The 17,478-nt window shown below is 47.6% G+C and overlaps 1 protein-coding gene across 1 annotated transcript in view; it reads left to right on the top strand.

Moving 5' to 3' along the window:
* Positions 1 to 17,478, top strand: part of LOC147696883 (cyclic nucleotide-binding domain-containing protein 2-like) — a 636,311-nt gene that overhangs the window by 326,438 nt on the left and 292,395 nt on the right. Inside the window, exons 5-6 of the mRNA XM_086933251.1 lie at positions 10,345 to 10,419; positions 13,580 to 13,671. Of these exons, the coding sequence (XP_086789377.1) occupies positions 10,345 to 10,419; positions 13,580 to 13,671 (167 nt within the window). The remainder of the gene's footprint in view (positions 1 to 10,344; positions 10,420 to 13,579; positions 13,672 to 17,478) is intronic.

Consider the following 17,478-nt stretch of genomic DNA (forward strand, 5'->3'; position numbering starts at 1 on the left):
TTGTGGAGCCTTTGCTCTTGGATTATGATGAGGAAAGCCCAGAGGAAGGGGAATCACGTGATACTGTGTCGGGGGGCATTTTCATGCTTCTCGTAGTGTTTTACAGGCACCAGTGGTGGTGCAGGCAAAGAAAGTAATGGTGTCCGGTCCAGCTCGAGAGCGCGGCCCAGCTGGAAGGGTTCCTCGGATGGCGGACAACGTGGACCATATGGCATGGAGGTCTGGGCCAGGGCAAGCCCCCGTTTTACATCCAGGTGAGCTTTGTGAACCACGGGCCAGACTAAAAATGGTGTCTGTGGGGATATGGGGTGAGTCAGGAGTTGGTGAGAGAAGCAGTAAATTGTTTAAGGGGCGTTATGTCAAAGATCAATGGGTAGGAACAGGTGATGGGGAAGGTGCGGCCGCCAAGGTTGAGAGTGGAACAAACACTGAGTCCACAGGGGAGGGAAAAGATCCTTTGCATAGCATGGAATTGAAAATTAAGAAGTTACTCTATATGGGTGTGACCAAGCCTTTGGGTGCCCATTTGATGCTTTCTACTAAAGAAAGGATTTGGAAAGGTGAGTATGTAGAGCTTTTGAAGCTGCTACATAGAGAGGTGCGATCTAAGGAGCGTTCAAAGGAGGAAGAATATGAGCTGGCTAAGCGCCCCAAGGTACCGCTGACTCTTGAAAATTGGACGTCAGCATTTTTAATTTACACTAGCGTGTATTGTGAAAAGTTTCCGGAGCGTTGCTTTATTTAAATACATGGATGTTATCAGAAAAGCCCAAATCACGGGGAGTGGTTTTGCTTGGGCGCAATATGATGAAGAGTTCTGATGCCAAGTGGGGTGAACTGGACACAAATCTTTGGCAACACACGATGGGTGTGTCAGTTGGTGGTAAGACTATTTTCACGGCCAGTGGCTTACCTTTGGTTTATCGGCCCTTTCAAGGAAAGCCCACCAGGAGAGGGGTGGGCAGCACAGCAGTCTCACAGTAAGGAGGGGGACTTGTTGGGATTTTAACAAAGGGCTCTGTTCAAAGTAGTTCTGCAGATTTCGGCATGAGTGCTCGCAATGTGGTAGGAGACACCCATCAGTCAAATGTTGGGGGCCTAGACCAGCAGGTGGTAACAGTGGTCCCAGCAGGGTGCTAGCACGTCCGGCCCCTCCCAACAATCCCAGGCTAACAGAGGAGGGAAGTCTGCTCCTGGGGTTGGGCCCAAAGGCTCGTACTGCGGTTAAGTTTGATCAGCTGGCAATTAGTTTGAGGGGCTACGGTGATGTGAGGGCTCAGGATATTTTGTTACAAGGTTTTCGAGATGGTTTCAGATTGGGATATTTAGGCCCTCGGGTGCGGAGGTGGTCCAGGAATTTGAAATCAGCTGATGAGTTTCCAGCGGTGGTACAGGAGAAACTAGATAAAGAAGTGCTGGAAGGACGGATGGCAGGTCCTTTTGTTGATTGGCCTTTGGAGGACTTGATCATCTCCCCTATAGGAGTTGTTCCTAAAAAGGAGCCTGGACAGTTTCGGTTAATCCAACATTTATCATGGCCAGAGGGTGCCTCAGTGAATGATTTAATTGATGAAGAGTCAGCTTCAGTGTCCTATTCATCTGTGGATGTGGCCATGTCTTTGGTAGTGGCTGCGGGCCCTTTAGCTGAAATGGCAAAATACGATATCAAATCGGCATTTAGACTGCTTCCAGTCCATCCTGAGGACTGGTGTCTTCTGGGTATCCATTTCCAGGGGAAGTGGTATGGGGACAAAGCTTTGCCAATGGGTTGCTCGATGTCCTGTGCTCTTTTTGAAACTTTTAGCACTTTTTTACAGTGGTTTTTCACTCACAGATCTGGTCATGAGCTGGTCACTCACTATCTAGACGATTTCTTTTTTGTGGGGCCCCTGGGATCCTCTGAGAGTCAGGCAGCATTGGAGACATTTCAAAACCTTATGAATTTTTTGGGAGTGCCATTAGCACCCGAAAAGACAATGGGTCCTTGCGCGGCCATGTCCTTTTTGGAAATTGAGCTTGATTCAAGATCTATGCAGGCTCGTTTGCCTCAGGATAAAAAGGGAAAATGCAGGACCTCTTACAAACAATGTTGGCAAAATCAAAAGTTGCAGTGAAAGAGATACAGGTCCTGTTGGGTCATTTGAATTTTGCCTGCAGGGTGGTGAGGGCGGGCAGAACTTTCTGTAGGCGTCTGGGCAGGGCTCGGTCAGGTCATCATTTACCTCATCACCGTGTGCGTTTGACAGCTGGAGTGAAAGAGGATTTGCGTATGTGGTCCACCTTTTTGCATTCCTTTAATGGGGTGCCTTTGGCCCGAGAGGAGGACTGGTTGTGGAAGGTTCAAATTTTTTCAGACGCAGCAGGCAGTGATGGTTTTGGTTTGTATTGGCAAGCCAGGTGGTGTGCTGAAAAGTGGCCGGAATTGTGGATGAATGGTGGTAGAAGTATTGCTTTCCTGGAACTGTTTCCAGTGTTGGTAGCTTTGACGCTATGGGGGCAGGAATTGCCCATAAAAAAGTTTTGTTCCGCATTGATAATCGGGCTGTTGTGGACATTATCAATAAACAGTCTGCCAAGGATCCCCAGATTCTGAAATTGCTGCGAGTGTTTGTGTTGGGGTGCCTTAGATATGACATCAGCTTTAGGGCACTGCACATTCCTGGTGTGGACAATGACATTGTGAATGCTTTGTCTCGTTCGCAGTGGGAGAGTTTCCATGGGCTTGCCTCGGAGGCGGACAGGACACCGACATGCATGCCGGAGCACCTTTAGGAGGTCGGCAACACAGGGTCCTACAGTTGGTGGTAGGTTCGTTGTCACCTTCCACTCGAGCCGCATATGACCTGGCTTGGAGGGACTTTTTGGCATCTGGAGCTTGCAGGCGTGAACCTAGTTGGAGGCGTCTGGATGATGTGGTTCAATTTATTCTGTCCTTGATAGATAAAGGATTATCTAGGGTTACTATTGCTGGGAAGTTAGCGGGCATATCCTTCATGGGTAAACTCCTTTGGGGTTACGCTCCTTCGGCCGGTGAAGTGGGGAGAAAATTGTTGGAGGGCTGGGCTCGAGAAAGCAGTATGAGGCAGTCAGTTCGTAACCCTTTGTCTTGGCAGAACTTGGCCAGGGTGGTGGAAGCACTACCTTCTGTTTGTACAGATGATTTTGAGGTTTGCTTGTTTTCCACCCTCATGGTGTAGATGTTTTTTGGAGCATTTAGGGTTTCGGAGTTGTGGGCTCTAAAAGCCTGATTCATGAAGTAAAATTGCGCCCGCAATCGCTGCGAAAATGCAAATGCGGGCGCAATTTCCGTAATCGGCATTCAACAACAAAATAGCGATTTCGCAAACACATATTAGCGAATTCGCTAATATATTCGCAGAATCCCGGCAGGTGAGCATTAGCGAATCGGAAATAGCGACACACCATGGATTCTGCGAAAATGATTGCGAAATCGCAATATAATCGCAATCGGTATTCAAGAAAAATCGCTATTAGCGAAAAACCCAAAAATCGCTATTTGCACCGCGCAAAATAAGGACAACTCAAAGCAGGTGGTAACCATGAAAGCCATGGAAAAAAAACATTAAAAAAACCGTTGTCCTATCACCAACAGGTACTGGCCTGACCAATCACACATAAGGACCATCATCAGCAGCAGCATTAGGAGTCCCACAATGCCAGGAATGTACATGGTGGTGAGGCGTCGCAGGCTAGAGCGATTAGCACGGAGGAGACGCAGGATCCAGGACAGGATATTCCGCCAGCGGGTCACCTTGCTGGGCCAAACCAGAGAGCAGATATATGCTAAATACAGGCTGAATGGGGAAATGATAATGCAGCTAATACAGGACCTTGACCCCCTGATGCAGCACCCAACAAGCCGTACCAATGCTGTGCCTACACATGTGCAGGTATTGTGTAGCCTGCACCTCCTGGCCTCCGGGAGTTTCCAGGGGATAGTAGCGGCTGCTGGGGGGATATCCCAGCCCACCATGTCACGCTGCCTCCACACTTTTGTTGACGCCATGCTCACCCAGCTACACCGTCACATCAAATTCCCCGCCAGCCAACAGGAATTGGACATGACCAAGCTACAATTCTACAATGTAGCCCATTTTCCACATGTGCTCGGATGTATAGACTGTACCCACGTCGCCATCTGCCCACCAGCTGGCATGGAGTATATGTTCCGCAATAGAAAGTCCTACCACTCCCTCAACATCCAGATGGTCTGCAATGCTAAGACATACATCACTGACATTGTCGCACAGTACCCAGGGAGTACCCATGACTCCTTCATTTTCCGGCACAGCGGACTCCACACACGACTGGTCAGGGGAGAGTTTGGGGAAGGACACCTACTTGGTAAGTACACTTTGATTGAAATGTCACATTGCAAAGATGTAACAGCGCAGCACAGGCAATCACCATCTGCTCCTCTCATTCAGGTGACAGTGGCTACGCCCTCCGTGAATACCTCCTGACCCCATACCTCAACCCTGCTACACCCCAGCAACGGCGCTACAATATTGCACACATACGGACAAGGAATTGCATAGAAAGGACATTTGGCCTGCTCAAGAGCAGGTTCCGCATACTGCACAAGACAGGTGGGGCCATGTATTACAGTCCTGAAAAGTGCTGCCACATTGTGGTTGTCTGCGCAATACTACATAACATTGCAACCAAGCGCCGGATACCTGTTGACATCTCTGGCAGTGAATCTGAGGGGGACAACCGGCCACCTGCACATGCGCGCCATGCACATGGGGAGAACCCAGCAGAAGGGCACAGACGTCGCAACCACATCACAGTGAACAGTTTCTAGTACAACCACTTCCATCACCCCACAAATCAACAATGCATGCAAAATGTAATGATGACACAACGCTAATGTGTGTAGCAAAATAAATGTATTTGTTAAATTCACAAAAATAAAAATAAGGTTCCTGTCCAAATAAGTCCAACAAACAGTATTACGCCATACTGCTGTGCATCACTACATGGCAGGCTTAACCTCAGCCTGTGCCATTGATTAACTGCAGTTCTCTAGGAGCGCCTAGTGCGCGTTCCGCCATAGCGCCTCTGAGGGGCATTCTCCTCCGGGGCTTCAGGCAATGGGGGGGGGCCTGGTGCTGCGGGTGTGTGGTGGGGCCTGTGAGGCAGATTGAGAGCTGACGCTGGACGCCCCCTCACTCGCATCATCACCCCCCACAACAGATGGAATAGCTGGAGGGTGAAGAGCAATGACGGCCGTGGAGAGGGTCTCCAGCACCCTTGTCATGTCCTCGCTGCACTGTATGATTTGGTGCTGCTGGGTCAGGGAGCGCCGCGCCAACAGAGAAGTAGCATTCGCTGACACGTAACTTGCCCTGCTGTAAGTGGCAAGCCGGGTCATTAGTTGGCGGTGGCGCCGGCGTGCTCCACTGCGCTCTCTCGACATGGCCGCGGTGTTGGCCTCCATGGCTGCAGCCATGCGGGCCATTCCATCTCCCACACCTGCCATGGCTGCAGTCATGTTCTCCAATCGTTCTCCCACACCTGCCATGTCTGCCCTCATGCCTTCCATGTGGCCTTCAACAGAGGCCACATTGCGCCCTATCATGTGCAGTTGCAGCTGTATAGCTCCCTGCTGCTGAGCCTGGCGCTGGTGAATGCGGAGCATGCGTCTCTCGACGCTGAGCCGCGCCAGTCCATGAGCATTGGCCCGCCTGCTAGCTGCTCTGGAGTGCTGGCGTGACCTGCCACGCCTGCCCTGCTGGCCTGAGTGTGAGGCTGGCCGCTGTGTGGACACTGGCGCAGCCCCGGATGTAGAGGCGACAGCTGCTGGGGGTATGACCGCCGGTGTTGCAGGTGCGCCAGACGCAGGGGGTGTGACTGCTGGTGTGGCTGTTGTAGTAGATGCAGGGCGCACAGGAGTGACTGCCCTGGCTGCGGCTCTGGGAGGAGCAGCGGTGGCAGGAGGCACAATGGGGGCTGGCCTGCCAGCGGAAGTGGGTGCTGCACCAGTCGCAGGGGGACGCTGCAGGTGGTTCTTGCTGCTGGTGTTGATGCAGCGGCAGGGGCTGGTGCCTGGGTTGGTGTTGGCACCTCCTCCTCCGGGACGCCCTCATCGATCTCCAGCCTATCGCTGTCGCTGGTATCGCCACCTGTGGGGGTAAGTGGTGGATCATTAGTTGCATGTATCTGGCAGACGTGCAGTTGCTACATGCATGCTGGGTGACATTCCCTGAATGGCAGTGGCTTTGTGTGCTTTGGGACCTGTCTGGCTGCATTGTGGTACTACAACATTGTGGCCAGACTACATCTCCCACAATGCTTCAGGACATTCCTTGATGTGCAACTATGGCATGCCTATGGGACATTGGGGGAGCCTATTTGGTCATGGACATCCATAGGGGGCAGGGTCGCAGTCGCATGCCACTTACCTTGGGTGTCTTGGGTGGTGCGGGATGAGTCCAGTGTTGTAAAACCGACACAGGCCTCCTTCTCCAGGGTGTTCTCGACCTGGTCCTCCATGGGAGTGTTGAGTGGTACAGTTGGTCCTCCTCCTCCAGTGCCCGAGGACTCCCCAAGGCGCGCCGCCACCTTCTCCTTGGCACGGCCTCGGAGGTCGTACCACCGCTTTTTTAATTCCTCCAGGGACCTGTCCGCCACTCCCACGGAGTTCACAGCCGAGGCTATCCCCTGCCATATGCGCCGCTTCTCCTGTTCAGGGACCCTCCGAGAATTTGCGCCAAACAGTCTGTCATGGTTGGCCACAACCCCCTCAATGAGGTGTTCCAGCTCCTGCTCTGAGAATTTAAATTTTCTCTTGCGCCCAGACGAGCTGCTGGTGCCAGGTGCAGGTTCCTCAGCCATGGTACCAGGGTTGTGGATCAGTGTAATTTTCCAGATTAGCTGCAGCTCTCCAAAATGCTCCCTCTCTCTCTGCCTCAATGTGGAAAATGGTGGTGGGAACCGGCAGCTTCCTGGTTGTGATGTCATCACTGGGCTCGAAATGCGACTTCCCGTTTTCCCGATCTCGCGAGTTTGCGATCTTGCAAATAGCGATATCGTAAATAGCGATATCGCTATTTGCGAGCTCGCAGTCCAGGCGCGGGTAGCCAGAAATAGCGATTATTCTGCGATTATCGGTCATCGCTAACGGAATTTGCGATCGCGTGCGAATCGCTTTTTTTTATCGCAATTCTTCATGAATTCGGATTTGCGAATTCTGAATAGCGATTCGCTTTTTTTCGCTATTACAGAATCGCAAATGCCGATTTTCATGAATATGGCGGTATGTTCCATCAGGGTGTGGGTTGGGGGGATGTTCATTTGTCTGAAAAAGGGGTTCATGTATGGCTGCATCGTTCAAAAACAGATCAAAGAGGTAAGGGTAAGGGTGTTTGGTTGGAAGCCTCCTCCCCCTGTATTACGTGTCCTTTGCGGTGGGCCAGGAGATGGTATACTGTTTCTGATGGGGCTTTGGAGGCTGGCGTTTTTCAGTATGCAGATGGCACCAGGGCCACTGATTATCAGTTGCGCATGGTTCTCGGCAAGGCTTTGAGGAGTATTGGTTTGGATGATAAGAAGTATGGCACTCATTTCTTTCGAATTGGGGCAGCAACTGAGGCTCATAATCGGGGTTGGTCTGGGTAAGATATTATGCGCTTAGGGCGTTGGTCATCCAGGTGTTTTCAGCGCTATGTACGACCTGCTGTGGGCGATGCGCTTGCGTCTTCATCTTTGTCTTGAAATTTGATGCTGCCTTTTTCATTCCAGGTTCGGTGGCTGGTCCCAGGTCAACGACTCTGACCATTTGGATTGTGGGCCATTCATTCGTGAAGTGGGCACAGATTCAAGCACAGGATAGCTATTTTGGATCATTGCTTGGTTTTAATTAACGTTTTTTCAATGTTATTTGGAAAGGGAGAGGGGGCATGTGTTGGAAGGAGTTGGTGCCTGCTCTTAATTCTTGGTTGGGTGGGGGCTCCTGTCCTGATGTTTTAGTTATTCATCTGGGTGAAAACGATTTGTGCAAGGTGAAGGGAGTGGTTTTGTTACGTGCAATAAAGAAGGATCTTTCTCTATTGAAGCAGCAGTGGGCGGGTTGCCATGTTTTTTGGACTGAATTGGTTCCGAGGAGGTCCTGGAGAGGAGCTCACAAGCCCAAGGCAATTGATAAGGCTCGGAAAAAGATCAACTCAGAGGTGGCCAAGTTTTGCAGGGACCTGGGTTTCGATCGTGTGTCGCATGGTGACATACGTTATGATACAGTGGAATTCTTTTGTGATGATGGTGTGCACCTTTCTTGGTTAGGTATGGGCCTTTATCTTTTGGAGTTGCGGGAAGTTCTGTCTCGCTGTTTGAAGATTCAGGAGTTTGCTGGTTAATCATACCTTTTGTTGTTTATTTTATCTGCAATGTTTTTGGGGGGCAGAAAGGGGGGTGTATTCCCCCCCCGCTTTCTGGGTAGCGGGGTTTTGTTGTTTTTTGTCAGGCTTGGTAAGTTTGTGGTTGGTTTTTTAATTGGTTGGCACATTCGGCAGGGGGAATTGGGAATGACAACTGTTTGGGATGGTTGCATAGGTTGGGGGACCAAGAGGGGTTTGAGGGCAAACAGTGGAGTTTGTTTTATGCTTTGGAGGGTTTGTAAAGTTGAAATGTTTATGCGGGGTTTTTGCATTGTTGGATTTGTAATGATGTAATGTTCGGGTGGGGGCAGGGTCAATGATGTATTAGGGGTGGGGGAAGGCTGGGGGAAATTAAGGAAGTTATTATTTATTGAGGATTAGTTTTGTAAGGCATTGGCTGAGGTTTGAATTTGTTAATGTGCACCTGTTTCAATAAAAGCGGCCTTTTTCACACACATATACTTGTCTGGTGGTCTGCTCACTCCCCCCTCGCCCCTCCCTCCCAAGGGGGGCTTGAGCGGGGCAGCCGACCCCGGGGAGGTCTCCCCCCCGGGCGGTTTGGGGGGGCAGGCGGGGGGGGGGGTGGTTTTGCAGTCTCCCGGGCATTTTTTGATTTTGGGCTGGTTTTTTCCTACTAGTTATAGCCCAAGTATAAATTCTGGCGGCTCCGCCTCTCGGACACCATTTTAGGTTCCGTGACCTTGTGTCCGGTAGTTTGTCTGTGAGAGAATTTTTTCCCTCCCTATTTCATTGCATGGTTTGTTTCTTATTCCTTTTCGGTTTTTTCATCTTGGTCTTTTTTCCTCATTTTATATTTCTTTGGCTTGTTTCTTTTATCTATTTTGGGCGTTTTGTGTTGGAACAGGTAGACATGGGCTCTGTTGTATGTTATCTTTGTCGCTTGGAACAGGTGTTGTGCGGAGTTTAGTTGGTTTTGTCAGGCTTGGTAAGTTTGTGGTTGGTTTTTTACTTGGTTGGCACATTCGGCAGGGGGAATTGGGAATGATGGCTGTTTGGGATGGTTGCATAGGTTGGAGGACGAAGAGGAGTTTGAGGGCAAACAGTGGAGTTTGTTTTATACTTTGGAGGGTTTGTAAAGTTGAAATGTTTATGCGGGGTTTTTGCATTGTTGGATTTGTAATGATGTAATGTTCGGGTGGGGGCGGGGTCAATGACGTAATAGGGGTGGGGGCGGGCTGGAGGAAATTAAGGAAGTTATTATTTAGTGAGGATTAGTTTTGTAAGGCATTGGCCGAGATTTTAATTTGTTAATGTGCACCTGTTTCAATAAAAGCGGCCTTTTTCACACACATATACTTGTCTGGTGGTCTGCTCACTCCCCCCTCGCCCCTCCCTCCCTAACCGAGGTAAAATGACAGCAGCTGCTGTCCCATGCTTGCACCTAACTGACGTCCGTGGACATACTCTTTTAGCATCAACAAATCAAATGTTTTATTGTAAATGTGCATCACTGGGCGATGTTAGAAATTACAGTACAGGTGTTTTACCCGAGGCAGGGCCAATTAAACGTGGACGGGCCTCGTGTGCCATTGATTTTAAAGTCTGATTTGGACAGGTGTCGTGTAATTGGTTCTCATCATAAGCAGCAAAGCGTGCATGGATTTAAATCTTTTTTTGAAGCTCGGTAGCATGGGGCCTTTAACAACACTGGCACATTTCTAAAGCTAGAAACACGGTCTCCGAAGATTCACAAAGTGCAAATGGGCTTTTCTGAAGCATAGCCAAGATCGCAGCTGAAGGACGCTAAAGCTCCCTAGATGTATTCCAAATTATCCGGCGTGCATTGTTAAGCAATTAACCCGGTTAATATTTAAAAGAAATGTTTTATATGCTCAGCATTTACATTAGGATTATTTTGCGGCACCGCATATCCGGTAAACAAAAGCGAGCATGAAACTTATTTTTAATTCTCTCTTCTTCACAGAGCGTCATCAGCACGGAAGCGCAGCTCGTCTTGTCGACCCCGCCCCGAGGTCGAACGCCGGAAGGAGTCAAGCAGGTGAGGCAGACAGGACAGTACTGGATATGACAGTATGTATGCCATCAGGTGCATACGAAATGGTAAATATGGCTGGCAAAATCAACCAGAGGCCATCTCATCTGTGCTTGGCGGTAAACAGATTCCATTCAGACCGAGACGGGGCCTTCACCCCCTGGAGCTGTCCAGGTAGAGCTTAATCTAAAAGGACAAGGGAGGTGACTTCCAGGAAAGTAAAATGATGAGGTATTTTCACGCAATATACTTCAATACTGGGGGCCTCATTTATGAGGCTGTGCGTCACTCTTACGCCGCCGGTGCGTCACTTTTTGTGACCCCCCAGTGCCGTAAAAAATGCGTCTTGTTGCGCCATATTTACAAAGTGACGCATCTAGGTAGATGCATCACTTTGTAAACCCCTGCGCCACATTATACCTGCTCCAGGTATAATGTATGCAAGGGGGGGCGTTTTGACGCAAGAAAGGGTCATGGAAGTGACGCAGTGAAATCTATGAGATTTCACTGCGCCACTTCTAGGACTCAAATGCGGCAAAATCTTACGCCTCCTCCATGGCAGGCGTAAGACTGACGCAGGCACTAACAACATGGGACTTGCCCATGTGAAAGTAGACACTTTTGTGACACACTCCAGCAATGTGTCACTTTTGCGCCTACAGATACGTAAGAAATACTGACGTATCTGTAACTCCTTGCGACATGATGCGTCATATTATAAATATGACACATCAATCATGACGCAAGGAGTGCGCACTGAAAAGTGACGCATCGCTGCTTTCACATAGCGATACCTCATTTCTCATAAATAAGGCCCAGTGTATTTAATTTGGGAGACTAAACAGACGCTTTGATTCATTCTTCAATTTGTATCGAGTTTGTTGAACACCTTGGTCCGACACGAGACAATGATAAACACAAGTCTGTAGCAACCATTGTGGTAATATTTACTTTAAAGGATGCATTTATTGAGGGCTCCAGGTATTCTCCACACATTTGTATTTTTTGGGTAAGTGTAGGACTCCATTTGGTTAACTTTTTTGTGGTTGGTGAGGAAATTAGGGGTAACTCCTAAGTGTTAAGGGGGAGGCTTATTTATTTATGGCCATCCTACAGATGAGGTGTCCAGGTGTTCCCTCCTAATTAATACAATAGGCAATGGAATTAGGCAATTAATTTACTTATGTTTATGCTGTTGATAGTGTGTGTCCTAAGTTTTTTCTTCTCTTATTTCACTCCCGGAGTTTAGATCTCTGCTGCGATCTGAGACCGAGGACTGCTAACAGGCCTCGGCTTCCATATACCGTGTATAAAAAAGAATTCTTCACCTGCAGTGCAACTTCTGCTATTGTGGTACTGGCCTAACCTTGCGTCAGTCCACAAATCTGTGCGGTCACTTTTGTATGGATTATAAGGCTCTTGATTAAATACATACAGTCAGCATGTCTGCATGGTCTACAGTGTCCTGCTAAAAGAAGAAAGTCTGACTGCAGCATCGTCTAAAAAAGTATGCAATTGAACATTGAATTAACATTTTAGTTCTAGTTGCAGCTTCTAACTTTAAATTCAATATCTATGGAATATTTGGCACTAAAAGAGTTTCGGGCCTCATTTACAATGATTTGGGGTGGGGCGGCCTGAAAGTATTTTTACTGCGCTGCCCCACACCAAATTGAAGAGCAAGAATGCATCGCATTTACGAGTCACAGTGAAATCCTCTACTTTCAGCCCGCGCACAATTTGGTGCCTCGATCCAATACAGGCACCCTTGCACCATGGTGCAAGGGTGCCTGTGTTGTTGGCAGGATTGTTTGTGTGCAGGAAGGTTTTCCTGCACAAAAACGATCCATTGTTGGCCTTTTCCTCTTTCTGTGTATGCTGCAGAATGCAGCACAAATAGAAAGAGGAGAAAAAGAGGAAAAATAAACATATTTCTCATCGTTACGCCTGCTCAAGGAAAGCATACAGTTTTGACACATTCCCAGGTATACTGATCCCTGTAAATCTGAAAATGCACAAAAACCCATGAATGTTGCATTGGAACACCCACCGCAACATCCATGAAATGCCCCCCTGATGCAGTGTAAGGCAATGCAGTGACTTGCGCTGCGTTGCCTTACACCATATCTATGAGGCTATGAAAAGCCACGTAAAGTGGCTTTGCATGACCTCGTACATATGGGTCTGCACTTTGCACCACCAGAGGATCTTAAATAGTGATACACCGGTGGCACAAGGGACTTGTAAATAAACCCCTACGTTTTGATATGGATTTGAGATATATCTTTTAATCGTTGCAATATAAGATAGTTATAATACATATTCTGCCAGTTGATGAGGTAGTTATAATTTTTGAACTTTTGAGAAATTCTATAATCTCAGTTGAAGACTTCAAAGAGATTATATACAAAGCGAGCAAATTATTGAGAGGAGCTTCCTGGCATGTGTTTTTGAGTGGGTCTACTACTGTCCATTGACCTATTCAACTCTCCTTTCTCTGTAGGATATCCTCTTAGTGGTACCAACTAAAGGATTTGACAATCCTTTGTTGACATTGAGGACTGGCTTGTTTATAAAGGATCAGCCTTAGGGTTGGGGATACAGACTTTTGATTTATTCTTACTCCTTAGGGCTGGAAATGTACCCCGACGTTTGTGTGAATTGCGGAACTGATTAAAGATCAATTTATAGACACCTAGAAATGGCGTGTTAGCTTTATGCTTAGACCACTGGAGCATTATAATTAAATTGACGTTTAGAAAAGATGAAGTCTACACTGCCTTCTATTCAGAGCAGCCTCTGCTTGCCTGAAGGAGGAAATATAGGGAGAAATCTTCAGCCCTTCTCGCTTGAATCTCTGATGACCAGGACTTGAAATTGAGTGGCTGCAGACGGACCTCCTGTACTGGCTCACACGAATATTTGGGCATGCGCACTGGGTACAACCTGCTTGGATGCTGTGGTATTTGTCTGACCTGAAATGTATTGAATCAGGCAAATCTATTGACCATCTTCTGCTCCTATGCTGTAGTTCTAACCAATATTGATGGAGGTGGACTGAGAAAGAGGAATATTTTGCACTCTTCTCAATTCTAAATACTTTGCCTTTTTTAATTTTAAAGAGACTATAATATATATATTTATATATGTATTCTTTCCATGGCAGGCAATGTTATCTTTGAGAGCGACAGTGGATGCCTTTGCAAGATACCCGGTGCTAATACAGCACGAACTGGCCAAAGTGGGTTGGTATGAATGGTATGTTCAATTTAAATTAATTTGGAAATCAGATATATCCTCACATCGTGATGTAAGCACTTTAAGCAACTTGAGGCTATCTGTGACTTTATTTATTTGCCCTTTTAATGAAGGATGCGCTGTCTGATCTGTCTCTCCTCTTTCCATTTACCATGTTTTTGTATGAGATGTCGTCTATGCTTCTGTGGTCCCCTTTCCTCATTTATTCCTCCTTGTTATCTCTCACTTTGACAGCATCACAGGTTCATAAATCAGATAAATGATGCAAGAGAAGCTAATAAACGAACTCTTTCATGTCACAAAATCCTTTTTCTGACTCCTCTCTTTTCCATATAGGATCGTTTTAGTATGTGGGTTTCTGTCTTTTTGTATTGTAGTTAGGTTTCCATGTAGCGCCATACTGAGTAGTTGAGTGGCTTTGGTGGGTGGATTAGATGCTATTCTGTAGAATGTGCTTGGTTGTGTTGTTGTGGCTTTATAGAGTGGCCTGCGTAGGAAGCCTTTTTGTGTTGTGCATGCTAAGAAGACCTGTGCTCTTACTGTGTTTTCGTGTTTGTGAGAAGGAGAAATAGGCAGAGTAAGGCATTGTTATGTCGGTTGAGAAGAGTGTGGTAATGCAGGTACACACTATGTGGGAAATTCTTTAATACTGTGTGTTTTATAAAGGATGCTGTTACTGTGCTTCTACAAACATGTAGTTGTTCTTGTCCATGGATTGGAGCAAAGAACAGGGAGATATAGTCCACAAATGGTCTTGCTTACCATCCTTATCGCGGATGTGGGTCTGGTTATACCACAGGTATGATTTTGACACTGTGCCATCGTTTCTTTGCCTTCCTTTCTACTAAAGTTTATTTGGGTAAAGATTGGCCTCTGTCACAGAGGGGACAGCCTTGATGGTGAATGTATGAGCATGGGTAGTCAGTGGGTCACTTGGAGGGCTGAGATGATATGTTCCTGTAGAACAAGACTAATTACTAGTGTTATTGCAGTAACATAGCTAAAATGCCATGGGTGCTGGTGCACACAAGGAAAATGGCCCCTTTCACTGCTGGTGGGGTAGTAAAATACAATAATTATCATAGTTCAATGGGCACTCTCAGGGCTCTGGGCTCCAGTGCAAGTGCATCTGCTTCACCAATCGTAGCTACGCCTCTGTCCAACTGCAGCATTTTGATTTTTGTTTGCAGCCTTCATAGTAGAAATATCGCCTCTTCTAGTAGAGTCAATTTGCATTGTCAATACGAGACTTGAGAGTACACTGTGTCTTCTATGTTAAACCTTGAAGAGGAAAATGCTTTCAAAAGTTCCTATGATGTAGACAGTGGTTCTTGTGACCAAGGAACATCTGGAATTTGTGATCCCCTCCTGAAGTATTCTTTCAGTCCATGTTCCTGGCAGTGGGTCTATTTCCCGGGCCCTGATGGTTCCACACTTTCTGTTAGATTCTTAGGCTCTTGGTTCCTCAGGTTTTTTAGGCTTGTATGACAGACCTAGTTATGGCAGTTTAAGCTGAACGACTTGGCTTCCTTGGAGTCCCACTAGTCTAAGTAGAAGGGAGTGGTGATGGAGTGTGTCAATTGTCTAAAAGCCTAAAGTTATGATGTTTTCTTCCAGAATGCCACAGATCTGATTGAAAGCAGCTCTCTAGATACATTTTCTCATTGTAGATCAGTGATTAGATGGGAGGGTCGCCTGGATTAGGGGTTTCGAGACAACTTTGATTACATCACTTTAATAGTGTTCTTAGCAATCTTTCTCAGAAGGTTCAACTACGAGCAATTTGCACTGAAATTTTCACAGGGACGGATTTTTGAATAGACTCGGCTACCAGATCATCACCATAATTACTTGCCTTAAAGAACTAAAGGTTAGAGAAGATACTCCTGAAGAAGGCGTTGAGTACGCCGCAATGCGCGTCGATTGATTTATGCCACTATTTTTATAAACTTTTTGCAAGTTGTCTTTTTAAACAAGCATTAGAAATGCAATCGGGCTCGGATTTATTTGACTTTGAGCTAATGGCATTGTAAATGCCAATGTCTTTTCGCCATGTGTTATGGAGTGTGTGCATGTGGTGTGTAGTGGAATTATGTGGGTTGGATTGTAATTTTACCAATGGTGGTATGCTGTGCTTTAGATGAATATGTTTAAAAGTAAAGTGTACCATACTGCGATTGCTACAATAGTTAATTGTGGATGCGTTAACAATTGATGCATGCACTGATGGCTGGTGGTGTGTGTGCTTGGTGGAAAAGTGCACTGCCGGCTGGAGGTGTGTGTGCCTGTTGGAAGGGTGCACTGACGGCTGGTGGGTGTGTGCTTGGTAAAAGCGTGCACAGATGGCTGATGGTTGTTGGTGTTTGTGCATGGTGAAATCATTTATTGATGGCTGGGGATGTGTTGTTGTGTGTGTTGTTTTCTATGTACTGGTGAGTGTGTGGTGGTGAGTCTGTGGGGGTGAGCCTGGGGAGTGAGTGTGGTGGTGAGTGTGTTGTGTTGAGTGGTGACGAGTGTGTGGTGTTGAGAGACTGAGGTGTGTGGTTTGTGTGTGCGTTATGTGTGTGTGGTGTGTGTGTGGTTGGTGTGTGTGTGGTGTATGTGTGTATGGTGTGTGTGTGTGGTATGTGTGTGTGGTGTATGTGTGTGTGGTGTTTATTGCACACTCACACACTGCCCCTACACATTCACACACTGCTCACTCGCACACTCCCAATGTCACCCTGCATAGTCACACACTGTTTATCCTGCACACTCATTCTGCACACTCACACAATGTGCACCCTGCACCCTTGCACACTGTCTCTGCAGTCACTCTGCACTCACTGTCACTCTACACTCACTGTCACTCTGCACTCACTGTCACTCTGCACTCACTGTCACTCACTGTCACTCTGCACTCACTGTCACTCTGCACTCACTGTCACTCTGCACTCACTGTCACTCTGAACTCACTGTCACTCTGAACTCACTGTCACTCTGCCCTCACTGTCACTCTGCACTCAGTCTGCACTCACTTTCATTCTCGCACTCACTCTGCAATCACTGTTACTTGCTGTCACTGTGCCCTCACTGTCACTCACTGTCACTCACTGTCACTCACTGTCACTCACTGTCACTCTGCACTCACTGTCACTCTGCACTCACTGTCACTCTGCCCTCACTGTCACTCGGCCCTCACTGTCACTCACTGTCATTCACTGTTGCTCTGCACTCACTGTCGCTCTGCACTCACTGTCACTCTACACTCACTGTCATTCTGCACTCACTGTCACTCTGCACTCACTCTGCAGTCACTCTGCAGTCACTGTCACTCTGCACTCACTGTCACTCTGCACTCACTCTGCACTGACTGTCACTCTGCACTCACTCTGCACTGACTGTCACTCTGCACTGACTGTCACTCTGCACTGACTGCCACTCTGCACTCACTGTCACTCTGCACTCACTGTCACACTGCACTCACTGTCACTCTGCACTCGGTCTGCACTCACTGTCACTATGCCCTCACTGTCACTCTGCACTCACTGTCACTCACTGTCACTCTGCACTCACTGTCACTCTGCACTCACTGTCACTCTGCACTCAGTCTGCACTCACTGTCACTCTGCCCTCACTGTCACTCTGCCCTCACTGTCACTCTGCACTCACTGTCACTCTGCACTCAGTCTGCACTCACTGTCACTCTGCACTCACTGTCACTCTGCACTCACTGTCACTCTGTACTCACTGTCACTCTGCACTCAGTCTGCACTCACTCTGCACTGACTATCACTCTGCACTCACTGTCACACTGCACTCACTGTC

This window comes from Lissotriton vulgaris, chromosome 8, assembly GCF_964263255.1.
Source record: "Lissotriton vulgaris chromosome 8, aLisVul1.2, whole genome shotgun sequence".
Classification (NCBI taxonomy): domain Eukaryota; kingdom Metazoa; phylum Chordata; class Amphibia; order Caudata; family Salamandridae; genus Lissotriton; species Lissotriton vulgaris.